General features: G+C 40.0%; 1 protein-coding gene across 3 annotated transcripts in view; it reads left to right on the plus strand.

Annotated features, from left to right (window-relative positions):
- The window catches only part of SHC4 (SHC adaptor protein 4), a 49,178-nt gene that overhangs the window by 8,683 nt on the left and 13,386 nt on the right, over positions 1-27,109 (plus strand). For all 3 annotated transcript variants that reach the window (XM_006278166.4, XM_059714652.1, XM_019477898.2), the window contains exons 3-7: positions 4,215-4,285; positions 16,875-16,938; positions 17,992-18,111; positions 19,573-19,626; positions 25,092-25,143. In XM_006278166.4, the coding sequence (XP_006278228.1) occupies positions 4,215-4,285; positions 16,875-16,938; positions 17,992-18,111; positions 19,573-19,626; positions 25,092-25,143 (361 nt within the window). The remainder of the gene's footprint in view (positions 1-4,214; positions 4,286-16,874; positions 16,939-17,991; positions 18,112-19,572; positions 19,627-25,091; positions 25,144-27,109) is intronic.

Genomic DNA, 27,109 nt, shown 5'->3' on the forward strand with positions numbered 1-27,109 from the left:
TTTTCACAGGGGTTATACTTTTAAGATGAAAAGAAAATGCATTGCCAAAATGCAAGTAGGAGGTGACAAAGGCGCACATGATTGATAATAGGTGATTATCTGTAATATAATCTTACGAGGCTGTAAAGGAGTCTCTTGACCAGTTGGAAAAGGTGGATATTCTCTCATGGATGTTGTTATATTCAGTCTCTTTCTCAGAGAGGTCCAGAACATCTTCTAAAGTGCATGTTGTCTTGACAATTTGTGGACACATATCTGATCTAGGGAATTTGTGGACCTTATCATGACAACAAATGCATCTGTAAGCCAGATATTTTGCTAGTGTTTAGTATTGCCTTCTTCAGCTGCAGGGTGATCTTGGCCAGAGGCAGACAGACTTGAGGAAGGGCATTTCATGGATTTATTGTGAATTTGTGCTGTAGCAGGAAGACCGTAAATCACTATTTCAAGCTGTGCCCCTGGCTACTGTTTAAATGAATGTCCTTTCTCTAGCCAACTTTGAGCATTTTACCTATTTTTTCATGAGTCTCATATGCAAGGGCATATTATAACATGGGGAAGAATAAACCCTACATTGCTATTTGTACTACTTTTATCACATTAGTGTAATAATGTTGTGGTTAGGATGCCATACTCTCAAGGGCTTGATAAAACTCTTTTTGACTCCAAAAAATAAAAGTCTAGGACATTACTTATCCCAGCTGCTGTGAGGACTTCTCTCCCCTCTGCCTTATTTTAAAATAAAAATATGAGCCTGAATAAACATTCTGCCAGCCCAAATATTTCCATACTGATACTTCATCAAGCTAGTGCTTCCATCTCCCAACTTGAGTCACTGCAAAAATATCCAAATGCACTATAAAGCCACATCCTAGTTAATCTTTCTCCACCAATGCTTTATTTTCCCTGTGGTAGGACTTCTGAGGGCATGTCCCCAGCTCTGTGATTTGTGTCAGGGACCTGTGAGAAGGCATTGAAGGACTACCCCTTGAAGGACTGCCAACATTCAGATTGAGTGCAAAGCAAATGAGTTACCACATGGAACTGGAGTCCAGACTCCAGCCCACACCAGATAGGCACTGCTTTACTTAGCAAATGGCATGGTGTGCGTGTCAGGTGAAAATCAGGGGCCACACTTGCGTAAAAACCCAGGCTATCTCTGCAGTGAAAACATGTGCATAAAGGTTTGCCTTTCTTTTAAGCTGTGTTCCTTTGATCTCTTAACTCCTTCACCCATGCACAAAACAGGCCACCAGTTTTTACAGCTACAGCAGAGGACAAGTCAGTACTTGCTCTAGGCTTTGTTTAATGGGGGTGCTGATCTCCCATTAGTCCCTTATGATGGTTCAGCTGAGTTTCAGGGACAGCTCTTGAATACCACAGCACAAACGTTTACTACCCTCACTTCCACTCTACACTGTTTTCCCTGGCTACTATCTCCTCCTGCTCCTCTTCTCGTGAGATTCTGAGATTCAGCCTTTACTAATCATGTGGTTTTGGATCACAGTAAACAAAACAGGAGACTGGAGAAGTTGTCATATTAATACTTAGGCTTTTAAGTAAAAAATGGTCTTTTGTGAATCACAGATAAGATCGGCTTCTCTCTGGGAATTTTATGCAACACCTCCCCGCCTCAAACTGTATTGATTTTTCATCTTCACTAAGAGGTGCTTCCCACACGGATGTTCATGATGCAAGGGTGAACTTACTCATCATCATATGATATCAGCATATGACTCACCTCTTTTGAATCTTTCATTGATTTTATCAAAGATAGCAGAATGTAGCCAGCCAGCTCACGAAACGTTTGACCTTACTGAGGGATCAGAGGTCTGCCAGGTTCTGAACTGAGGCTCTGCATGTATTTTCCATACTTGCTAAATATACCTTGGTTCCCAGTGAGCAGAAATATCTTTAACAAGTAGCTATCAATGTCCTTTGAAACTCATAAAATGTTCATTAAGGAAGCAGAAAAACTGCCAAACTGAAGAATATTACTGGTGTCTTTCCAGAACACTTACCTAATTTTGGAAAACACCCAAGGCTTACCATTGCTATTTGGAAAAGAATCTAAACAGTGATAGTAATAATTGCTAAAGAAGTCCTACAGGACTATGAAGTTAGAGGCACATATTCTTTTATTTCCGTGTTTTTTTAGATGTTTTTGTAGCTTAACTAAATCTGAACAGAAACTACTTTGAACACCCCAATACTCAGAACACCCCGGTTCACAAACATAGAAGAATAAATACATTGGATTCAGATGTATAAATAAGTGCTCCACTGTCAGCACAGAACAAGGAACAAGAGAAGGTATTTCACTAGCAGGGACATGAATGGCAATAGAAACACCAAGTAAACACAGTGTGTTTGCGGTAAAGGTAATACCAGTGAGTAGCTTTTATATAGATATTGTACTGAGCTAGAAATGTGCCTGGGTATGTACAGAGACACCAGAGTAAGCCCTGAGCCAACATGTCCTAGGATTCCAGATAGACTGTGATCATTGCTGTTCTTTGTTTCACCTCTTTCCCCTGTACAAAACCAAGGTGAATGTGCTTATGTGTAGAAGTCAAATGTACCCTGTTAATTGGAGGTAAGGCTTTCATTGTCTAATAAAAGGGCAGGCTGTTGGTCAAGGCTAGGAACAGACACTACACATAAACCAGTTTAAGTGATCAGAAACTGGTTTAAACCCATAACAGAACAGACATTCAGTGCACATAAATCAGTTTGAAAGTGGCTAAAACCAGTTTGAGATAAACCTGGTTGAACATAGTATCAGACTTAAATGATTTGTGTCAAACCAGTCTATGCAATGTCTGTCCCAGATCCCTTGCTGGTTTAAGTTAAACCAGATTCACCCAGCATCCTGGCATGTTCTCTACTCCTGCCCAGCAGGGCTGGCCCCTCCCCTCTGCTCCCTGGCTGGAGCTCTGGCACAGACTTGCCAGCACAGCAGGGGTTGCCTGGCTTTCTTCTGCCCCACCCCCGCTCACTACCTGCTGATCAAGTAGGGATTCCTCCCTCCTCTCTCCTCCAGCACAGACCATAGCCAGCATGTGGTATACTAGCTAATGCTGAGAGGTGTCTGTGTAAGGCAGACAGGACAAAGGCAGACAGCAGTGTTGGCTTAGGGATTTTTGGAGATAATCAACAGGTAGCTGGTAATGTCCCTCTGTTTCTTCCTTGGAAAAAGTTGTTTAGGAAGAGCTTGAACTAATGAGAATGGCTCTTGTTTTCTGGATGGGCTGATAAATGACATCACCTCCCTGTGTAACTCCCTGCCATATAACTCAATGCTTTGTAACTCCCTGCTGGCTCCCTCACTTGGTGGGGTGGGGGTGGGAATGGGAGGAACACTTCCCTAATCAGAATGTCCTGTCAGGGTCTGGCCATGCCCCACCTGCTAGGCGTGGAACGGAAGGGAGTACTGCTCTAGTGCCCCTTCTCTCCCTCCCACTTCTAGCCTGAGTCACTGCAGGCATGTGCCTGCATTTCTTCAGTCCAGAGGGGATGTCTGTACGTTTACAAACTGGTTCAGCCTAGCCAGGTTAGACTAACCTGCAAAGATTGAATCAATTCAGGCTCAGGCTTTTTGAATGTCTGTCCCTAGCCCAAGAGTACTGTAACTTTACAGCTGCTGTGGGCTGAAACAGTAGCATTTGCTCACCATGTACAGAGGCTGCCAACCATTTACTCTTACCTAGTTATGGATCCAATGGATCCTCCTCTTGCCCAAAGCTATGCTTTTTCCATTCTGCCCTTTTTGGAGTGAAGTGTATTGCTGCTCTGAGCACATGGGTATAACATAAGACTTCTGCAGAATGTACCTTCTGCTAAGAGGTGGATTTTGCCCCCATGCTCAAATGCCCTGCTGAAACAGTGGTCAACCTAGTGCATATCACAAACCCAAATAGGATGGCCAGCAAGGATCAGCTGTGGTGTGGACAGGGTGGAGTTTCAAATTTGTCTGTGTTTAAACTGCTTTGTTTCTTTTTAATGTTATGTTGTTTACAGTTTTCTTTGTTATAATTCTATGCAGTTTTCAATTAAATAAAGAACATTTGATAAACAGATTATAAACCTGGGTCTGCAGAGATTTACGGTAATATATTTCAAAAGTCTAAATTACATTTGCATCCTGAGCTGAATTTCTCTTCCTCTCAGATTTTCTAATGAGCTGTGGATTCTTTCTCAATCTTTTACTCTAGTACATGGGTTGCATTGAAGTTCTGCAATCAATGAGGTCTCTGGATTTTGGCACGCGGACTCAAGTCACCAGGTAAGCATGTTAAACTACACCATAAAAAGTTCAAATGCTAATTTTTGTGTGAATCCCCTGATGTGGGCTAATCTCTTCAAATTCTTCTATCTGTCTCAGGCAAAATTCTGAAATACATGCTCATTACATTAAGTTGTGCCTATTCTAGATAATGCGCTGTGTTCAAATGTAACCCCTGGACCCTGATGCTTCCCCTCCTCTTTGTTTTGGGTGTAGAAGAGATCATTATGTGTAGATCTGTGCTGAAGTCACACTGCAGTAGAGACCTGTGGAGCTGACTTTAAGCTTGCTGGTTTAAATACGGAGAGAACGTTGCAATGGCAGCATGGAGCTTAGTGCAAGCTGCAAAACCCACCTGAAAAGATTAGCAAATTAGCCCTCACTGAGATCCTTCAGCTAAATGATTCCTGGCCCTCAAGCTAACTAGTATAAAGTTAGCTGAGGTATATCTACCCTCCAATATAGTCCTAGTGTTCAACCCCCCATTCTGAAACTGAGATTGGTTCTGCTTCTGTTGAGGCGTCTACCTTGAATTCCTTATTAGATATGCAACACTGGTTTCTACCAGCAGCAGTCAAGCATGATTCAGAGAAGAGTCTGAGGGGAACTGTACCTGCTACCTGATATGAAGCACAACTCATTTCTAGTGGACTTGCGTCTTTAGTCCCTAAGCTTTAGATGTGCAAATGATGAATACTTTGTTTCCAAATAGTAAACCTCTGGGCTTGGCCATTGTCAGTAATAGAAAAGTGCCATATTGACAGGGTTGAGTAGAGATAGGTCATGGTTCCCTCAGGCTGTTAACTGTGAAACACTGTGTTATCTCTGGAGGTTTTTAACTCCCTATGCAGATTCAGTGAATGGATGGTACTAGTCAGTCCTTTTTAGTATGAATTATCCATGTATTTGTTCGAGAAGACACTGCACCAGAAAAGCCCAGTGCTTTTTTCTTATGTCTGTTGGCAGTGGCCACATAACTCTTATTTGTGTATGTGTCTGTGCATGTGTGTTGGGATGAATTTCATTATTTATGAGCACCCCTTTAATAGTCGGGACCCAATTCCAAGCTGTGCCAGTTAGGAAGGACAGCAGAATACAGGTTAGGGCAGGGGTGGGCAAAATGCGGCTTGGGGGCTGGATGCGGCCTGCCAGGCCATTCTATCTGGCCTGTGGGCCCCCTAAAAAATTTAGAAAATTAATATTTATCTGCCCCTGGCTGCCTATCATGTGGCCCTTGATGGCTTGCCAAAACTCAGTAAACAGCCCTCCGCCCAAAATAATTGCCCGCCCCTGGGTTAGGGGATATATAAGAAGGTAGCTATCTACTTGTCCTAAACCTCTGAGATTCTGGGCTACTCTATGGTGCCAGTCAAACCGGTGAGGTACTCTGCAGTGAAGTATAGCCATGATATAGACTATTCTGGCCAAGCCCCAGACATGTTCCTAGGACACTTACATTGGAGATGCAAGCACAAGATGTGGGTCTGCTGTGCATAATCTTTATGCCAGAGAAATTCTCAAGGGTGCTTTGTTGCCCCCATAATGAGCTTGTGTCTGAATTCTGGAGACAGAGGAAGGGAACTGCAAGGACAGAGAGAGAAATGTTAATCTTTGATAGGATTGTTATGAGAAAAAGTAAGGAAAAGTCACTCAAAAAATTACAAAAAAACCCCAACCTCCAGCCCCTTTACAATGGGCTAATATATCTGGTAAAATGAAGTTACTAGCCTTGATAGGGATTCTCTTGACAAGATACTGCATAGTTTTGAAATTAGGCTTTAAATTAAGCTGAGTGCTGAAGATGAGCCAATGCCTTTGAAAAATAAATTGTTAATAGCTTAAATCATTCTAGCTCCTGGGTAGCATGCTTTAATGCACCCTTAATTGATTCTTTTGAACTCAAAATCAGAAGTAGTTTGCATTTATTATCAGCTTATGCACACAGTTGTACCAGTTCCTGTTTTTGTATATAAAAAAAGCTACTGCAATATTTATACAGTTCCTTATCACTGTTTAGTCACAGATCAAAAAACAGGAAGTGTAGCACAGTTGGTCCAAAGAAGTCAGTATGCAGCACTGAGACCAAAACATTGAATTCTTCAATAGCCTTAGAAGCCAAAAAGTGAGGTTATCTCCCAACTGTATACGTTGGAGTATGCCATTACTCTTAGAAAACATAGATCTTGATGGTCTGTCTGGAAAGTAATGAATATGAATAATTGTTTAAAGGGACCTTGCCAAATAAAATTTGGACCAAACCAAAGGTGCTGTAAATGGAGCTCTGTTGAAACCTAACAATAGAGATGTTTTCATTACTTTTAAAAATTCCAGTGGGGACTTTTGAAAGTTCCCTTGCAGTCTGTGGAAAAGAGAAATGCAAAATTAAAAATATCTGCAATCTAAATGTAGCACTGGACTAGTGCATAAGAACTTGAACGTTCAATCAGCTGCAAAGTGACTAGAAGCAAAAGTAAAATCATACTAGTCTGTAATTCTTCTCTCAGTTGAGAAGAAAAATGTTAGTGATGTGGGAAAACATGGGCTATTTGTAATGTTTTCAATATTAATAATCAAAGGTATTTGTAACATGAGTAAAGGAATTTGATTTTTACTTTAAGAGTATTCTATTAAACAAAGAACCATTTGTCACAATTGTGCACATGCAGCTGCAGAATGTGGCCCCAGCTGCTTCTGCTTCTCTCCTTGCTTGATGCATGTTCTGTGTCCTTAGCCTCCTGATCTCAAAAACTGGAGAAATGATTGAGTCACCAAACTCACACAAACATTACAAAGATCAGCTAGGTAATATTTGCAAAGCACATTGAGGATAACGAGAGTTGGGTACTAAGCATTTTTTCAAGTTTAAACCCAAGCCTCATGTTTTCGGAGACACTTACTGTACATGAGATAGATTTAGCTCACATTGTACAAATTCATACTTTTTGTGTGGCATCTTTTTGCATGGGCAAACCCATGCAGAAATTCCAGAACACCTCCCAGCAACTACGGGGTGCACCTGTTGATCAGCTCACAGGGCCCAGTGCAGTATAAAACACCTATGAAATCAATCTGTGCCCCTTTGTGCCTGCACCTGTAACCCACAGGCTTTGGATGGACCATGTTAAGGTCCAAAGAAAGGGAGAAAACAGGAGGTCACACAAATTTTAGCTCAATCTTCTGTGTCCTGAAGGCCAGAGCAACTCAGTTAGAAAGCCCAGAAATAATTAGGAGGGTGTGCACATTGCTCAGTAGGCTTCTCAGAAGTAAGTTGTCTTGAACTGCAGGTTCTGGTACAGGTTCCTTTTCTTTGGATCTTAACATGGTCCATCCAAAACCTGTGGGTTACAGGTGCAGGAACAAAAGGGCACAGATTGATTTTATATATGTTTTATATATTGCACTGGGCGATGTGAGCTGATCAACAAGTGCACCCTGTATTTACCAGGAGGTGTTCTGGAGTTTGTGCATGGGTGTACTCTGTAAACTCCTGTTTATGACTATCAGAAGACTCTCCTATTGCCAGAAGTATAAGGAGGGCTGTTGCAAAGTTGCTCACTAAAGACCTTAGTAGGGGAGATGGTGGGACTGATGGCAACAGAGGCATGTCTGGAAGGCACAGTAGTGCTATGGTTCCTATGTGGCAACCCTGGAAGGCTGCTGCCACTCAGACAGGTCTCTAGGGCTGACTAAATTATGCAAGGACCTCTCCAGCTTCAAGAAGAGCTAAGGGTGAAGAGGTGGCTTATAGCAACTTTAACCCTCCTTCCCCTGGATTGAGAGTTCTGGGCAAGGTCCAGTTGCACAGACTGTCACCTTGGTCTGTGGAAAAAGGAGAACTAAGCTGGGAAGCTGAGTCTGGGGGCATCACATTTGGGTGGGACCTAGTCCTATTTAGCTTTTTTTGTACCTGAACTGGCTGATATTTGGACGTTGTCCCCAAGCAGATCTTCACTAGTTTAGCTGAAGTAAGTAGAGAATTTAAGTGGTACAGAATCCTGTGCCAACAATACTCTGAGTAGTCAATTTAGCTTAAATCTCTTCTTAATTGATTTAGGTAACATAAATCTGGTGATATGACTTTCTAAATAGTTATATAGATGTATTAATTATAAATAATGTAAGTAATCTTGTAAATGTAATCCAGCTTTATATCAATTTAATAATATCCAGGTTCCATGTTGCACCAGTTGAATACAGTTGATTTTAAATTCCCTAAACCAGAGAAATTTGTATTCAGATAAACTCTTGCTGTTCTCTATGTGAAGATGCACATGCCATAGGACTGGACCTTCAAGTTCAACTCCAATTTATATTTCTGCATGTTCTACCATGCATCAAGAGCACAGCATAGCTCAGAGGTCTGAATCTGGAGAAACTGAGGGAATCTACTGCACCTTTGTAGACAACCAGGCTAATGTTTCACATAGCATGCTCCAAGACATTGCAATGTGTTTTGGATGTCTGACTGAGTTCCACTGAAATGAACAGGGCAAGTCACGTGCCTTATGCCTTGAAGGCCAGGATATGGGGTATATATCACCAGTTTCCTGGAACATTCTAAATAGGATCATCTATTGTATTATTGATTTACACACCAGAGGATAAACTTCTGTTTAAAAACTGGAAGGAAGGCAGGGGGCAGCCTAATTGAGTCAAATGCTCTTGTTATATTCCTTAAGTTTAGGTCTGTGCTCAATAATTCCAACTGGATTGCACGCTTAAATTCACCAAGTAATGCTGAAATGCAGCACTTGAAATGCTGACTTTTATAAATCCATACTTCCCCTATAAGGTGTTAGTGCTTGTTGTTCTCAGCAAAAATGTTTTTACCAGTCAGTATTAGAGTTGGGCTCAAATCACATAGTGTGGATCAACCCCCCCACCAAAAGTGTGAAGAGGACTGTTACCAAGTTGCTTTGGAAGGATTTTAGTAGGGGAGATGTAAGGCTGATGGCAGAAGGCGGCAGTGTTTACCTATGGCTTGTTGGTTCTGCTGATGGCACATATCCCTTCTGTTTACAGAGTACATCAGGATCTATTTCTGGATTTAATTTGCCTCAAAAGTCCAAAGTGCTCAGGTCCAGGGTTTTGGTATGCAGTTTCACTCTGCAGAAAGTCAATATTTTTTGTCATTTACTCTCATGAACTAGTTGCCCTCTCCTTGCTGTACTGTAAACATGAACTTTCATCCTTCTGTTGAACCCTTTGGCTCATCTGCTCCAGTCTCCCAACTCTTATTGATAAATCAAGCTCATTATTAGCAATTGTTTTTGGACATTTCTGAGGACAGGGGAAGGGATTTTGCATTTTACGTTGTAATATTCATTCGCAAGCTAGGAAATGGTTAGGCAGCATTGACAGGGTGGAGGGCATCTGAAAAGTGGCAGTATGGATGGTTAGCCAAATAAGGCCCACTTTGTTTGGCTGATTAGTTTGTACTTTGTTGAGATGTACAATCCCTTTCTGTTAGATGGTGTAGGCAGAGCCTCCAGTGCTTAAAAAGCAAATCTTCAACAGCATTCTTATTCACTTACATCAGCCCACATCTCTTCTTTTACTCTCATTTGAAGAAACAATAAACAAAGTGGCCCACTGTTATTGTGAGGTCTCCTCTTTAAATTTAAAAAAAGAATAAGAATCCACAATGATTTTGCAACTAGAGAGTAACCTTAGAGAGCAAGACTCTTGCATTTGGCAGGTTCCCTGCCACCCCATAATCTTTGAGCAGTCAGTACAAACTTTTTATTGTTAAGTTCTCAAGAAATTAAGGCTTTGATCCAGGAGGCAGCATAGCTGCCAAAACTCTAAGGGCTTGTAAAACAGTATTTCTCTACCTTGTCTGATGGGTGAGCCTTATTTGTAGTAAAAAACTTAAACAAATCCCTTACATTTAATATAAATGAGTAACAAATAAAGAAGTGTCAATGCCAATGATCAGCCTTTATGATTGTGTTTCGAGAGGCTGACAAAGAATGATTTGACCTTGAATGGTAAGGCTATATAAGGACCGACATTTATTTGCTTTAGATTGCAATTATTTTTTTAGTCCTTTGCACCTCCCCTCCCCTGCCTTCTTGCTTTTTATTGTTTCCAGGGTTGAGGAAAAGACCTCCTATTGGATACAAAGGATTTGTTGCCTCATTCTGTTTTGAGTGTGAATTTTTAAAACTATTTTTTGCTTTGGGGTAAGTGAGAAAGAGGAGTGAAAGGTCAGGTATGGCTTGAATAACGATCACATTTTCAGCGATGGGCTAAGATTTTGAGAGTATAAAAATGTATGTGGGAGTGTCTATGCCCATAAAATTGTACATTTATCTACATTGTGCATGGGAACAGGATTGTCAGCAGGCTTACTGCTAAATATGTGTTCAGGGGTATGAGATTTGGCAGGTATGAAAGTGGAGGCTGATTTTAATCCAACAGAAAATATATTCCTAAAAGAACAATTTAAAATCAGGCTTCTCGAAACAAGTTAGCAATTCAAAGGGTGTTTGGGTAGGTCTATAATTTTTTCTTTCCTCTGAGTTGCAGTGCAGTTGTCTTGGTTGCATCTCCCCTTTTGAATTGTACTGTATTTTTTAATTATTTTACAATATAAAAGCAGTATTATCACACCATTATTTCTCAGAGCAAAGTGCAGGTACATTTACTGTAAATCTTGTGGCAGTTAAGTCATATTTCTTAACTTTTACATATGTCATTAATCTATGAGCAAATATACTAGGTGTGCTTAAAATAAACTTACGGGATTGTGCTGTTAAATAAACCAGTACCTAAATTAGAACGAGACAGGTCAGGGCCAGCTCAGTGAAACTATTTTATGTGTAGGAAAGGTTGTTAGATCATCTAAAACACCATCCTTAGACATATAGCAGCCAATCGATGAGACAAAGGAATGGGCGTTCTGTGTTGAACAGCAGAGGTAGTGGAAACTGCTGAGTAATTATCCTATTTCTCTGTTTCCCTGTGCTGGAAAATTGCTTAGTTCTCCCCAAGTTCTCATCATGTTCTCGTATAAGAATGGGATCCATTGTTGCTAGTTTTGCTTTAGGCTCATTCATTAATCTCTTCTAAATTCAATAATTTAGTTGTTGCCAAACTGCAAGATTTCCCCCGTGCTTTTGATTTTGGTCAGTATTTCCGTCTTTTTTGCACAGCCCATCTTAGATTGCTGATTGCTCCCTTTGGCTAGATTACATAAATGGATCAGTTTGGTTCCTTTTCACGTTAACTTGAGACATGTTACCATTTTCAAGGTTGATTATATATATTTTTTTAGGGTCTATCAACTTATCATCCTGGAATCCATTTTTTCATATAAATTATTTTTTCACCTTCCTAACTCTATTTATTTCTTGCCATGGATTAGATAGTTTTGGTGCTCAGCTGATTGTTTTAGCAGTTTTTATTGCAGTGGATTGGTTCTTTACATGCCCTCTCTTCTTTGTTAATTCTGAGATTTGGCCTAGGGAGCTATGGGCAATGGTCATTGACACAACCTGTTCTCTCCAACTTGACTTTATGTTTCCTCAGGAAATAGTTGATCTCCAGGATCTGGTGTGCATGGAGTGGGATTGAGAGGGTGGGAGATACTTTAAGGTGGTCCGAAATGGAGGGGGTAGACATGCCTTTGGACCTAGCAGCTGTGGTAATTGTTTTGCCATGTCTCTTGATTCTGTTTCCTTTTGAAACTAATGTTTTTTAGAGAATAAGGCCCTGTTGCATGTCTTCCCCACCCAGAGGGGCATTCACAGGTAGCTAAACTTTCCTAACTCACTTTTCTCCCTGAATAAGCAGTAAGAAGTAAAACATCACAGTCCAATTTTGAATTTACTTAATGATCTTTCCTTCATGAGACAAATACTGTACTCTCAGTTAAGCAACGAGGCAGACACCAGCAAAGTCTAAAATGCATTCCTTCCCAGAATTGGTAGAATAAAAGATAATCATTCATAAATTAATCATGATCTATAAATAACCCCAATGTGTCAGAATGCAAGCACAATATGTGTGCAGCAGGAAAGCATTGAGTGGTTTATTTGGGATCATGATACAGTCGCACTTTAGTGTGACAATGTGTAATTTGAATTTTCATGTTTTAAAGAAGCTGTTTTCTGATTGTCTCTTTAAATTATGTAAACATTTAATCTTTCACTGAGACTTTCATACAAATATGTGTAGCCAGACACATGTAATGTCTGGCTGGTGGCTGTGGTTGCAAACAGGTTTCCATGCTATAGGTTCCCAAACTGGAGTGACAGTGTTTATGCTCCAGGCTAAGCATTCCAGACCAGGCTTAAAAGATTCAGGGTCAAACTAAAGAGAATAAGGAAGGGGTGCAACAGGCTTTTAGGAATATATTTTCTTTTGGTGGAATGTTATTGGGGAAAAGACAAAACACAATTCAATTTCCTTGTGGACAGCCCTTCACTTCCTAACTCTCATGGTCTAGGTGGAGGTTCTTTCCTCTAAATGTTTTTATATGACCTGAATGCATTAAAGCATAGTCCTAAGAGTAATCTGTTTTTTTTAATGTTATTTATTAATTCAACCAATTTATCAAGTAACATTTGAAATTTGAAGATGCATCCAATCCCAATATAGCTAGGTAGGAGCAATCTTAATGGAGAAGTAACAGTGGTCACACTTCATGTCATTTGCTCTAGAGAAGGTTTACTACCTTTAATAGCATGCTGATCTGCTCAAGTAGAAGTTCATTAAAAAGCCAACACAAGAGGTGTAGTTGTCCTAAACCTGAAATACACTTACCACCTACAGCAGTTCCCAAACTGTGGTACGGGTACCACCAGTGGTACGCATTAACAGATTTATTATAATTACTTTATATCACAAAAATGTGCAGGTGGTACTTAAGTTTGAACTGAAAAAATTGCTGGTGGTACTTAAGGTTGTATCTTTCTAAATTGGTGGTGCATAATCTGTCAGAGTTTGGGAACTGCTGAACTAAATCACTGGGAAAAAGAAAACTTCAACATATGGTAAATAATTGCAACCAAGGAATCTGGAAGAAGGTGAAGAAAGAATCTTGTGCTGTTGGTACCTATGAGGAACATGGTGACAGATATGTACAAGGCAAACTCTCCCTTCTTGTGAAATAGGAAGTTCTATTAAAATAAATAATTTAGCACTTCCCTAAGGCTTTTTATCAATATCAGTAGATCTTTCAAGGTTTTTGTGAATGGTTAAATATTATTATCTATATTTCTTATATAGACAAGCTAAGGCAGAGTTGTGTTCAAGGAGGGTATGCAGCAATGTTGAGAATGGCCTTTACGTTTGTTGAGATGTAGACTTATATCCCATCCATTGGATCAGCAAAGCTTCTATTACTAACACCATAAGTCCCTACATCTCTTGCAATGAAACATATGTGTAGTATAATTGTTTTATTAAAAAAGTGGCCTTTTATAAAAAACAGTAAACTGTAAGACTAGGGACAGACATTCAAAAAGCCTGAGCCTGAAATGATTCGATCTTTGCAGGTTAGTCTAACCTAGCTAGGCTAAATCAGTTTGTAACTGTAAAGACATCCCCTCTGGACTGAAAAAATGCAGGCACATGCCTGCAGTGGCTCAGGCTAGAAGCTGTAGGGCACCAGAGCAGCCCTCCCTTCCCCTCTATAGTGCTGAGATGAGGGGGCGTGGCCAGGCCCAGCAGGACACTGATTAGGGAGGGGTCCCCCCCCCCACCAGCCAGGCAGGGAATTGATAACACAGTGCTTATTACCCCTAACTCAGTGCCTATCACCCCATTAAGAAAACAAGAGAGGGGTGTTGCCAGATACCCATTGATTCTGCCTTTGTCCCGTGTGCCACAGCATGGACTGTAGCAAGCACATGGTCTGCTAGCTAATGCTGAGAGGTGTCTGTGTAAGGCAGAGGGAGTGGGGAAATCCCTACTTAGAGGGAAGTGGGGGAGTAGAAGCCAGTCAGACACCTACAGTCTCTGCCAGAGCTGCAGCCAGGGAGGTGAGGGGAGGAGGAAGCCCTGCTGTGGAGCAGAGAGCCCTGCCCAGACCAGAGTGCATGCAGGGATGCTGGGGGAGTCTGATTTAACTTAAACCAGCAAGGGGTCTGGGACAGACATTGCATAAACTGCTTTGACTCAAATTAGTTAAATCTGATACTACATTCAACCAGGTTTATCTCAAACTGGTTTCAGCCCTTTTCAGTCTGATTTATTTGCACTGAACATCTGTTCTGTTACAGGTTTAAACCAGTTTCTGATCACTTAAACTGGTTTATGTGTAATGTCTATCCCTAGCTTAAGTGACTTCCATAGTACTGTTGATCTTAAACCATGAAAACTGGAAGGCTGGAGTTTAGCTTATTCCTAAACTGTTTCAGAAGTTATGGATGGACACTATCAGCTAAATCCATGAATCTCTATGCTTGTTTCTGCCAGATGGAAGACAGAGGTAAAAGGGGGAAAAATCTGCTTTTATTGCTCTGACTAAGAAACTTTGTGTGAGATTGGACCTTTTAATCATGGTTGGTAATACACAGGAGAAAACGATGGAAGGAAATTTGCTATTGATTTTCTTTTCTTGTGCAAAATGACATGCTGTTTCAATGGTTTGCAATGACACATTTGTCAATAAGACCTCATCTGTGGCCACCTTGTGAATTTCTGTCATCACAGCTCATCTTAAATTCCTTTTTCACTTAAGCTAAAAGCATCCTGTTTTCACTGAATTCCTTTTCTAGGGCTATGCCGTTAACATGGACCTGGTGTTAAAGCCACATCAGGCAAACTGTAGTATGGGTCACACCATCACACTAGAGCCGGCAGAGAGTATGATCTGGAGGGAGGCTTAGAGTAGCTGGGGTCAGCAATGAGCCTGTGAACTGACCTTTATCCTGTATCCATTTAGGAAAACTAAGATTTTGAAATGTGGCTATGAACACAGTAATAAGTAATACATTTTCAGGAGTTTTTGAGCATGGACAATTGCTTGGAATAGGTCAGATATACTGGATTTATTGTTAAACCCCCAAAGACAGAGGATGCAAGCATCTGGGCTGATTTGGCAGAAATCAGAATTAGCAACACAAGGGTTTTGTGTTGAGGTCCATATTCTGGACACGGCAGTGCTGAACTTTGGAATCTGCTGCTGATACACCCAGACTTCTGCAGATTATAACAGAGATGAGTTTCTCTGCAACACTGCCCTCTCCCCCTTTCCAATGGCAAAGCATTTCCATGAAGACAATGAAAACTGAGGATGCTCAGAACCTTACAGCATCAGGCCTTTACATGTGCTATTCTTTGAGTTACCAATATGAGGACATTGCATTTTAGTTTGGAATGTGTATTTGTTTGAAACTGAGTTAACATTTTGCATCTTCATGTTGTCTAAAAGCAATTTGCAAATAGAAGGTTAGAGAAGGAAGCTGTGCTTGTGCTGAATAGGTTTCAAAAGTTTTTTTTTTTCCTGTTGGCCTCAGTGGAACAGTGTAAGGGAAAAGTCAGTGACCTTCACCAAGATAAATGATTTTCCTCAGCTTCTGTGCCATCCTTGATCATGATAATTAAGTAGCATGTTTCATGTTAACACTGATAATCTGACTGATCTTAAATCAGAAACTTTTTTGTTGAAGTGTGGAAAATAAATGCAGCATACCACTTTGCTAAATTAAGTGTGTAATTTATCTGCCTTTGATGTAGCCCAGTAAGTACTGTAAGTGCATTATTAGATGTATCCTTCCCTCCTGCTTTCATAAATGGGAACTACTTAGAAAGAACATTTTGAGAGAGAGACAAAAAAGGACTTTTACTTTGGGGAATTCCTATCTGAGTAAGAAATCTGAACTGGAGCCCAACATCTGACAAGCCTTGAAAAGTAGAAGCGGAATCCACCTCTGAATTTCCCTTCCAAGCCTTATCTCTATAATGCACCACATCAAAAATCCCCACATTTTAAGAAGAGGTTTTTAAATCCACATCCCAGTGGTGCAAACTGTACTCATTGTTTTTAAACAGAGGGGCTTGTTTAAGATTGATAGAAAGCACTTCAACCACTCTGACAAAATGTAGTATTGGCGGCATAACTGTGAAGCTTTGATACCCTTCCTCCTAACTATACAATATCTCATTTTAGATAAAGGAGAATGCAGCAAACACCCAAACTGCTCAGTCTAGACATCAGATGGGGCACTCTACCTTGCTGATGTATAGCCAGATGCAACTACTCTGCCAGTAATATATAAATCAATCCTGCTCTAGATCAGGCTGAGCCAGAATTTGAACCTGGGGCAGTTACATACAAGGCTACTGGCTGTTCCATGGTGAAGAGGTTGAAGTATTCCCACTTTCTCCACACTTTTAACAAGGCATTCAGTCCATTAGGTGAAACTGTTGAAAAGTTTCCCATGAAAAGTTTCAGGTTTAGTGTATTGGCAGGTTTCTTTTGAAAATTCCCTTCCAGCTGGGCAATAACAACAATGTTCTAACAGCCTTAAGCATTTGAGGGTAGGCTTTTAACTATAAAACATGTATCTGCTCATCTTGTTGTGGTTGATGCTTGTTAAATGATCAATAGTTTATATACTGTGTTTTCTATTTGTAGGGAGGCAATAAGCCGACTGTGTGAAGCTGTACCAGGGACAAATGGAGCTCTAAAAAAGCGGAAGGTAAATATTACACTGCTGGGTCACACTGATATTTACCTTTCTGTGTCTGCATTTTATGGGCTAGATGACTTCCAAAGAGGATTCAGCACATGAGGGAATTTATGCAAGTTAGCTGAATTGCACTACCTCTTACACATTTCTGCTTAGAACTAGAAGTTATTTGATGTGCAATCAATTCGGTGTCGTAGCATCCGGCAAGGTTAACACCCTGTCTTGTAGATTTTGTTCACACTCAGATGTTCCAAACCCCACCCAGTGTGGGTGGTGGATAAAAAACAAAAGGGTTTTTTTTTTTTAATTTCTAGGGAGACTACATTAATTGACAGTTCTCCCCCCATTATTGTCCTTAGGTTAAATGATTTAACACTAAAATAACAGCAATCACCATTGTTCATTTAATATCCACTGCTCAGAGCAATGCTAACACCGTAGTACACTGGAAACAGATCTGCAGAGCAGTAGCAATGGGGCCGTCACGGTGGCTTTGTTTCTGGGTTTCACGTGTGGAGTGGGAGCTACAAGGAGTGGGAGATGTGGTGCAGCTCTTCGGCCACAGAAGCAGCCTAGTGCAGCACAACACAGCATATCTAAGTTAACTGGAAGGTGGTGATTTCCATCAGTAACCATGGAGTGCGGTAGGGGCGGCTCTCATTAAACATATTCCTGTTATTCTTGGGAAATGAATAAATTGGAGAACTTCCTGATTTACTTCCAAATATGTTATCCACAAGAAAAGAAGCAGAATTCAATGAAGAAAGGACTTGTTATAAATTATTCGCCCAGCTCTACTACTTACAAACACAGCTCACTGTTTTTTTTGGGTTTTTTTTTACTTTTTAATGTATCATTATTAACATGCATGGTGTTTGCATATAAGTATTAACAGATAGTATTTCTAGCCTGCCTTTGCTACTGTTAAGTGGCCCAGTTGGGCATGGGTCTACCTCTTATTTATTCCCATATGTTATAAAATCTACGTGACTCTAGGATAAAGCTGTTTGTGGAACATGAAGCTTACGGTGTGTTTTTGTTTGTTTGTTTTTTGGTTTAAAGCCTCCAGTTAAGTTTCTGTCTTCTGTGCTTGGCAAAAGTAACCTTCAGTTTTCTGGAGTGAATATAAAGCTGACCATCTCAACAAGCAGCCTTACTTTGATGAATGTTGACACCCAGCAGGTAGGATCCTCATAGGTCAGTTCCTGAAGTAGCTGTTCATCTATGTTCACATATATTCCTCCTTTCTGAGATGCCTGTGACTGTGTTTTATGAATGAATAAGGAAGGCAAAACCATCATGCTGAACAAATGGTGAAGATTAGCCAGAGCTTCCAAAGCTAAAAAGCTTTGGGGAATTTGACACTGATGTAAATTCTTTGTGTTTATAAAGAGTATTTTTTCATAGAGAAGGCAGCCTAAGCACTAAACAAACTGTTCCTGCGTGTTCGTACAGTGCCTAATAAACAGGCTCCTCTTCTGATTGGAGTTCCTCATTACTGCCAATAATTGACCATTTAATAAAAATAATAGATCAGACCTGAGCCTCCGTTAGGGCAGTTTGCGCTGCTCCGTGGAACAAAGCCCTCTGCTTACCTGGGCCCAAGGGGATCTCATCTGGCATCCAATTTTGGAAGTTGGTAAAGAGGCTCTGGTCAGTGCATTCAGGACCGACTCTTTGGGACCGTGGTCACCCACCAGAAAAAACTTAAAAGATGTCTGGATATAATGAGCAATTCTCATGGCCCAAAGCTGGGTAAAGGCTAGGTATATATATCCCTTTTGTGAAGCTCCCTCACCTTTTATCTCCACTGTTGAGAAAAGTTCAGAGCTTCCTTCTGACAGAGACGGTTTAGCAAATAATTCTTCTATACCTGGGGCATCTGCAGGGGGATTATGGGTCCTTTGCACCACTCAGGTTTGCAGAGGCAACAAAACTCATCTAGAGAATCTGGCTCCAGTGCTTGTATTTTTTCTCCATGTTGGTAAGTTGTTGGTAACTTGCTTTGCTGTTCTTGCTAACCTTTTCTTACCAGACCTTGGTAAATTGAAAATCCAATTTATTGTTCTTGCAGTACCACTGCATTTTATTCTCTTCCTATATGCTTCATCAGTGACAGGTGATAATACATGAACTCCAAAAGTGGATGCTCGGTCATGCTGAAGAGATCTATGGTGAATAAAAGTACTGCAGCAAGGAAATAGCATCAGAATTCAAATACCAGAGGCCTCTGTTGATCAATATAGTGTTCCTCATCAACCCGACAGCTGTCAATGCAGTTAATTTAATTCATTTTTCTTCACTTGAATCATGGTTCTGTAACTCTCTGCTCAAATGGCCCCAATTATCCTAATATTCAAGGACCCAAGTTAGCTGCTTCTTAATAATTTTAAAGCTCAACAGTTAAACTCATTCTGAAAAATCCATAAAGGTTACCCTAAGTCAATTAAGATGTTAGTGCTCTTGCTGTACTCTACACAAATCTGACATATGTATGTTTGTTTATGCCCATTTATGAGTTCTTGCACTGCACGTATTATCACATCAGTTTTTCAAGAACTAAAACTCTTGGTCAATAGAGCTATTATCTGGTATCTTCAAAATGTGTGCCACAAATGCACTTTAATTTGTTATATTTTTCAGATAATTGCCAATCACCACATGCAGTCCATCTCGTTTGCCTCTGGAGGTGACCCAGTAAGTACTAATTTATAAGAGCTATTTCTATAAGCATAAAGGATTTGTTATGAAGCTACAAGTACCTGTAATTACCCTACTTCATCCCTTCCTGTCTCCAAGTTAAATTGCACTTATAGGGTACTTAACATTTCCAATTCATTACATGTAGTACAAGGGAAGTAGTTGGACTGGGTTAGGGAACTTATAGCGTATCTCCCCGGCCCTGTCATCAACTCTCTGCTTGTGCAAGTCACTTTGTATGTGTCTCTCTTTTGAACTCAGACACTTTGATTTTCCCCCAACCCCCAAATGTAGGGGACATAGAAATAGGAACATTTGAACATAGAAACTATCAAACAGGATCAAATCTATGTACCATGCAGTTCCATATCCTCATGCCATCAGTGGGTACCACATGATACTTCAGAGGAATTTGCAAAAATGTTCACAGCAGGTATGAGGGACAATCCTTTTATTAGTAGTTCTGGAGGTCTTCTCCTTTGTCCTGATGGTGATAAATTGGCTCCAGAGGTTTAACAAAAGGCATTGTATCTTTTCTCCAAACCTTTTAAGAGTTTAATATTCTAACTAGATTACTTGTTATCCATAGAAATATTCCCCACTTTGAATCTTAGAGTTTTTCCTAGGCACTGTGCAACAGGGAGTTTCATAGTCTTACCTAGACATACAAAAACCTAGAACTCTTGGTTCCAAAATGATGCCTTTTATTAGACCAACTGGGAAATCGCAAGAAAATTGTCCTTTTCTGCAAGCTTTCAGGATCAAAGTCCCTTCGTCAGGCTCTGGGGAAAGTATAGATGGTACAAGGTAAAAAGTCCCAGTAGGTACTTAAGTATGGTTACAAGATTTTTACAAAATGGTAAAAAGTCCCCATAGTCTTAACTATGCATTACTGCAGAGAGAGGTAGTTAGCCATGTTAGTCTGAAGGCAGGGCAGAGTGGCACCCTTAGTTTAACTTGTTCAGCGAGGCATGAGCTTTCACAGGCGACAGCCTACTCTTCTGCCAGGCACTGAACTGGAGTAACAATAGCCAAGTTCAATGTAAAGATTTTTGTGCAATTTTTTCTATCTTGGCTTGAAGCTGCATCCAGGAAGATAGGAAAATAAATACTACCTGGGCAGTCATTCATAGCATTCAACGAAGAAGTGGGCTATAGCCTACAAAACTCATGCCTCTTTGGTGCCAGCTGCCTGCCTTATGCATTGTAGGGAAAGATATTTTCTTTTATGCAGTTTGAATTTGTTGCCTGTCAGTCTCCTTGACCATCCCTTTGTTCTTGTCTTAAGAAATAGGGCAAATACAAGACCCTGGCCTGTCTCCTCAATGCCATGCAAGTGTAAACTGGAATTTCAGGTGTCACTGAACTCTGACTGCTCTGTCTCTTTTGCCTCTGATAACTGAGCAGAGCAGAGGAGACAGGAACCTGCCTCAAGAGGTCAGCTTGTCTCTCTTGTATAGGAGTCCTTGAGTTGTGTAAAGCCAACATAACTAGCTTTGTGATCTGTCCTTGGTCCCATTCATGTAAGTGTTTGTCTGTGGTTGGAGGGAATGTGGCCAGGGTGAATTGTGCTTGGGCTATCCTGGCCCTTGGGGCTACATAGTTGCTGAGTCAGATGGAAGCACCCATGGAATAATATTAAGTTATTCCAATATTCCTGATTGGGGTTCTGATTCCCAATTTGTGATTTATTTTTATTATTAAGATTATTGATTTACATGAAGGTGCATTCAGTTTTCCTATCTCTTAAAAAAGTAACTTTATCCCATCTCTTACTTCTCTCAGGAGTTAAACTGTTATCAGTTTTGGATTTCTAAATACAGTTTCCCCTTTCAGTTTTGAAAATACAGGGATGCCTTTTCAGTGCTCTGTCCAGCAAATTAGATGCACGGCCCATTGCCTTATTGCCTTTATTTTTGAACAGCCATCTTGTTAGTATATTCCCATCTGTTCTCTCGGGCTAAGCAGAGATGGGCCTGGTTACTACTTGGACCTCCAAGGAACACCAACAGTATGTGCTGTAGGAAGTGGTAGGGATAGTTTGGTATGCGACACTCTTACCTCTTAGTCACAACAGAAGAAATGTCCCGCTATGGTTGACAGGCATTATGCCATTTGGATGAGATTTAAAAAAAAAGAAAAAAAAAAAAAAGGAGTTCTTGATCACCCCTGGTCACTAAAGATCAAATTATACTTTACACAACAATAAGTGATGGGAATCTTGATGGACAAGTTTCCATTTGAGTGATTACAATCTAAATTCTTCTTGCAACTTCAATTCAATATAATAATCTTTACTTCCCAACTCAAAGCCCAGTTTTATGAAGTGCTTAGCACTAAGCTCAACAGTTTGCAGGATGAGATTTTCTAAACACTACATAGTTTTATTTAGCTGTGTTAAATAACTGCTGTATTCTACCCCAAAGGTGACCTCATTTTAGTGGTGTGTGGTATCTTTTATGTATATATGTCAACATTGCAAAGCTACAATTGAAACGTCTGCTATTTTTCTAGTTTATTATTTTTTTTGATACTTAAAAAAATTCAAGAAAGAAAGCAAAGAAAATTGAGTTCATAATGTATATAAGAAAATGTTGGCTCCCTTTGCTTCAGCATTAATTTTAGGTGCGTTTATAAAAAAATAAAACATCTAGGAGAAATGTTGCTGACCCTAAGCTCTACTTCTTGCATGATTCATTGTGGATTATTAAATGATTGCTCTTGCGGGCATTGCAAATGGGGGCTTTCATTTCCTGCCAGTTGATTGCATCTTCCCTCTAGAGAGCCATGCCTCTAGGCTGCAGATTGCCTTTTCCCCACCCTGTCTTACAGATCCAAGATAACAAAATGCATCATTAATTATTAAAATAATGTTATTCATTACATCACCATTCTTACTGTAACACAAAATTATCAAGTGGCTCTTTTGCATTGGCAAAGTCACTACATATTTTATTTTTGCTATTTGAGTTCACATTCTAGATTTAGTGGCAAAAATTATTATTTGTTATTCGTGACAATCTGAAGCAGTTTAAACTGTGGGCTGCAGTTTGCTCTGGATGACATCAGCATGAAACAAGAATAAATCCACTTGATTTCAGTGGAGTCAACCAGAACGTACCTTGTGGTATAACTGAGATCAGAGTTCACCCCTTTGAATATCATATTTTGTTGCTCCTTAAAAATATTCCAACAATTGCCAATTGGGCAAAACTCTGATCTACCTGCTGCAGCATTTTGGAGGGCTATTTTGAATTCTGCTCTTGAAATCTATTGGCATTGATATAGATGGGTGAGCTAACTCACTCCCATTACAGTGGAGCAGGCCTAAGACTAGTTCTTTGGCTGGTGAATTTTTTCCCTTGAGCAGGAAAGCAAGACCCTTTAGACAGGAACCTCTGGGTTTTCTTAACTACCAGAATGAGCATCATTGCTTCACTGTCAGAAACCCTGAGCCTTAATTGTAGCCAACATCCGAATGCTTCAGAAAAAGACAAAGAAATCCCAAGATGTCCGTAGCTTCCCTGATCTGATCCAGTAACCTGCAAAAGCCTTGAAGCATGGCATTACCAGATACCTTACACACTACAGAGAATTACCTCTATATTCCATGGGGCTTTTAAATACACAGTTCCACATATATTATACACTGATTATAGAGCCAGAACATATCATACCATTCTTTCCAGAAACGTGTCTAATTCAGTTTTAAAGTAATTCAGGTTCCTTCCAACTTTGCTTGGAAAACCATTCCGAAACTTCACTCCTCTGATAGTTAAAAGTCTTTTAATTTCCAAAGTAAATTTATCCATAGCAGGTTTGCAGCTATTTGATCTTGCACCAGTTTTGTTCTTCTCTTTTCTTTCCTTCATGTGTGCCCCATGAATGTGCTTGTAAATGTTGATCATGTCTTCTCAGTCTCTGGCTTTTTTATTGATTTTTTTTATTCTACTAATTATAGAAATGAAACTTCAACCCAGGAAGAATATACAAGAATTGTATGAGGTTGAAGTTATTACTGCTTTAGAAAGCAAATAATATACAACAGCTCCTATGAATTGTTACCTCTACTATAAATATTGTGGCAGAAGGCGGGGGATAGATATATCTTGTAGATCAGTGGTTCTCAACCTCTTTTAGAGTCAGGGCATGTCTCCACCACTTTTTAAATATGGGGGTAGCCTGGGCTGAGAACCACTGTTGGTGCTGCCTTGGTTTACCTTAGTGTTTCTCAACCTGGTGATGGTACCTCCATGTAAAACTGCCCTGTGTGCCTGCTGCACAGCCAGCCTGGGAAAGCCTGTGGCATATACACATGCTCCTCCTATATTAGAGCTCTCTTATAACCCAAAAGTAGACAGTTGAATCCCTTCCTACTCTGGCCTCTCCCGGTCCTGCCATCTCCTCCAGGAAACAGAGGTGCATCAATCAGTAAAACTGTCCCATGTGCCTGTTTCCAAGAGGAGCCTGGGGGGAGGTGGACCAGGATGGGCTATAGTCTGAGCCAGATCTGCCTGCTTTAGGCTTATAAGAAAGCCCTAAAGCAGCAGGAATGTGCAGATGCCACAGCCCTGCACACAAGGCAGTTTTACCTTGTCACTGCAGCATTGCAGCATCCTTAAGGGTGGAGAAGAGTAGTTGAGAACCACTGTTATAGACTAACTGAATCAGAGATTCATAAGCTTCCGTGAGCAAGAAGTGTTTTACAAAAGTTTATGCATGTCTGATTCAGTTATTCTATAATGTGCATCTCTACCCTGCCTTCTTCCTGACTTCAGAATAACAGGGCTAATTACCTCTCTCTGCTTATCAATGTAATGATTATAGATGTAAATTTACATTCAGCAATATTCATTAATATTCAAAAAATCTAGCTAGAGACTCTGGTTCATTAGCTGGTGAATTTTTATGCTCTGCAGAAGTCAAGAAATGCCAGTACGTATCATCCTTTTACCTCTTTTCCAGTAATCTAACCTTTTGAAACAGCTTCTCCATCACCAGGATGTCCTATATTTTAACATACCACAGTTTCAATTGGCGGGGGTTGGGGGGAAGGCATGCGAGTCCTTTGACATGTGAGCAACACATAATCTAGCAGCTAAACACAAGAATATTAGCTTTTAATTCTGATCAAAGTAACCATCTTTTCCCAGGGCAGTCAAGAGAAAATCAATAGATCCAGAGGGATATTACTGCCCACCACAATAGTTATTATTCTAGTCACTTTCTGCAGAATATTTGTACCTCTGCTTCATCTCTGTTTTGTTAAACTAAAGGGAGCAAAGCTCCCTTAATCTTCTTTCATAAGGAAAGTCTCTTTCCTTATACATTTTAGTGATCCTTCTTTAAAACTGTAAAGCTGGTGAGATTGCCCGAGTATATCTTTCTATGTTCAGTTACAGTATTATGTTAATAATTTTTGTTATCCTGCTCATTTAAAAAAATCTTTGGCTTTCTTTTAGGACACAACAGACTATGTTGCATATGTAGCTAAAGATCCTGTTAATCAGAGAGGTATGGAAAACAATTTCCAGATTAAATTTTATATTTGTGTATCATAATTTTACCTGTACTAAGAAATCACAGTTTAATATGTATTATGATTTTGGACACAGTGATGTCTTGTTTATTTCAGTGTTGTATAATTCCACAGTAGGGCAGTTGGTGTGGTGATAACACCTAAATTGCAGCCTTAACCACCCTGTTTTTTATGCAACAATATGAGAATCCTTAGGCATGATTTGACTTCTGTTAAATCTCAGACCCTATCCAGGAGAAGACACCCACATCTAAGCACTTCCCAAGTCCCCCAGCTAGACTGATAGCTCCAGTTGCAGTTTCAAGGATAAGAAAAAATTCTGATGAATGCATCTTGCAATATATAATATTTCTAAGACACAACAATGGAATTCAGGATATGGACACGTGTATATGAAGCTGTTTTGAAAGGGCAGCAGCTGTTACATACTTACTAATTGTTACAGGTGGATTATAAACCAGGAATGACAATAAACCAGGAATGATAAAAATGTAGCAGAATTGTTCCAACTTTAATCATCCAGTGTTAAAACTGAAACAGATTTGCTATGTTTGTATCACTCCCCTCTTCTCCACATGTAATAATTAGGAAGTAACAGTTGCTGCTGTTTTGAAACATTCTCCTGTTGAAACAGTTCCAAACGGGGGTGTGTGTGTGTGTGTGTGTCCATACCCTCAGCAGAATTCCCTTTCGTTCCATCAGCCTGTTTAAATGTCAGTTTCCTCAGCTCCAGAGACCATGGTTGTAACCTCTCCGAATTCTTTATTTAAGAAACACCACACACAGTGGGTGTATTTACACATGTATTTATGTGGCTTAAATTTACTGTTCAGTAAGTTACTGCACAGTAAGCAAGAATAAGCCAGTGTCTACACATGTAGGCATTAAAATGCATTAACTCTGCGTGTGGACTGACTTGGGACTAAAGTTAGTCCCAAATCAGTCTATACACACAATGTTACTGTAAGATGTCTACATGTGAATAACTGTACAGTAACTGATTGGATGTAAATTTCATACCTGCATGATGATCAAACTTATGCTCAAGTTGGCATAAGTCACCATATTTACTGTGTAGTACAGGTGTGCACATGTAGCCATACACCCGTACTATACAGTAATTTTGGTTACTGTGTAGTAAATTCACACTTGTAGACACGCCCAGTAAATATCAAGTCACATAAGGTAAATTGGGAACCTAGCCAGCAACTAATGACTACTGCCAATGGTAAAATACTGTGATTTAGAAAAACATCCCTATTTTAATGGTACAACAAGCTAAAAACTAACTCAAACATGCACCAATAGCTCACAGCTTTACAGTAGCAGAAAGTGATACAAGACATGATGTTTGTTATTTCTGCAAATCAGGCAGCATTTCACTTGCTTCTTAGTCCTTAGCAGACAGAATGTGAGACTTTGGTGTGTGAGATCATGGTCCCCTTTGGCAGCTGGTGTCCCATGGATAAAACCCCTGTACCTAGTGACAAGGATCTGTGATTATAGCAGTGCAGAAAGTTCTATGTCTTATCACTGTTTATTGCCCTGAAGTTGATGTGATCAGCCCACAGACTCGCTCACTGCTGAGATGTCTTGCATAACTAAAGAATTGGTATGATTTCTGCTAAAGACTAGTTAATATCTTTGATATCCCTGCAACCATCCTTTTGCAGAGAGACCATTTATAAAAGATTTGTTGGGGATGGTTCAGACAGGGATGTTCCAGCCTTGAGTAGCGCATTGGCCTAGATGACTTTCTGAAATCCCTTTTAGCCCTATTTATCCATCATTCTGTATTTTGACAGATGATATAACTAAGTAATTTCAAATTTGTATTAACTGATGGTTTTGGTAGCATTCAGTATTAACCTAGAAATTCTGTAACTTTAGCATTGCCTGCCAATTAATTTATATGTTACCCATGTTTTTATTGCACTGGTC

Source organism: Alligator mississippiensis, chromosome 11 (assembly GCF_030867095.1).
Source record: "Alligator mississippiensis isolate rAllMis1 chromosome 11, rAllMis1, whole genome shotgun sequence".
In the NCBI taxonomy this organism is placed as follows: Eukaryota; Metazoa; Chordata; order Crocodylia; family Alligatoridae; genus Alligator; species Alligator mississippiensis.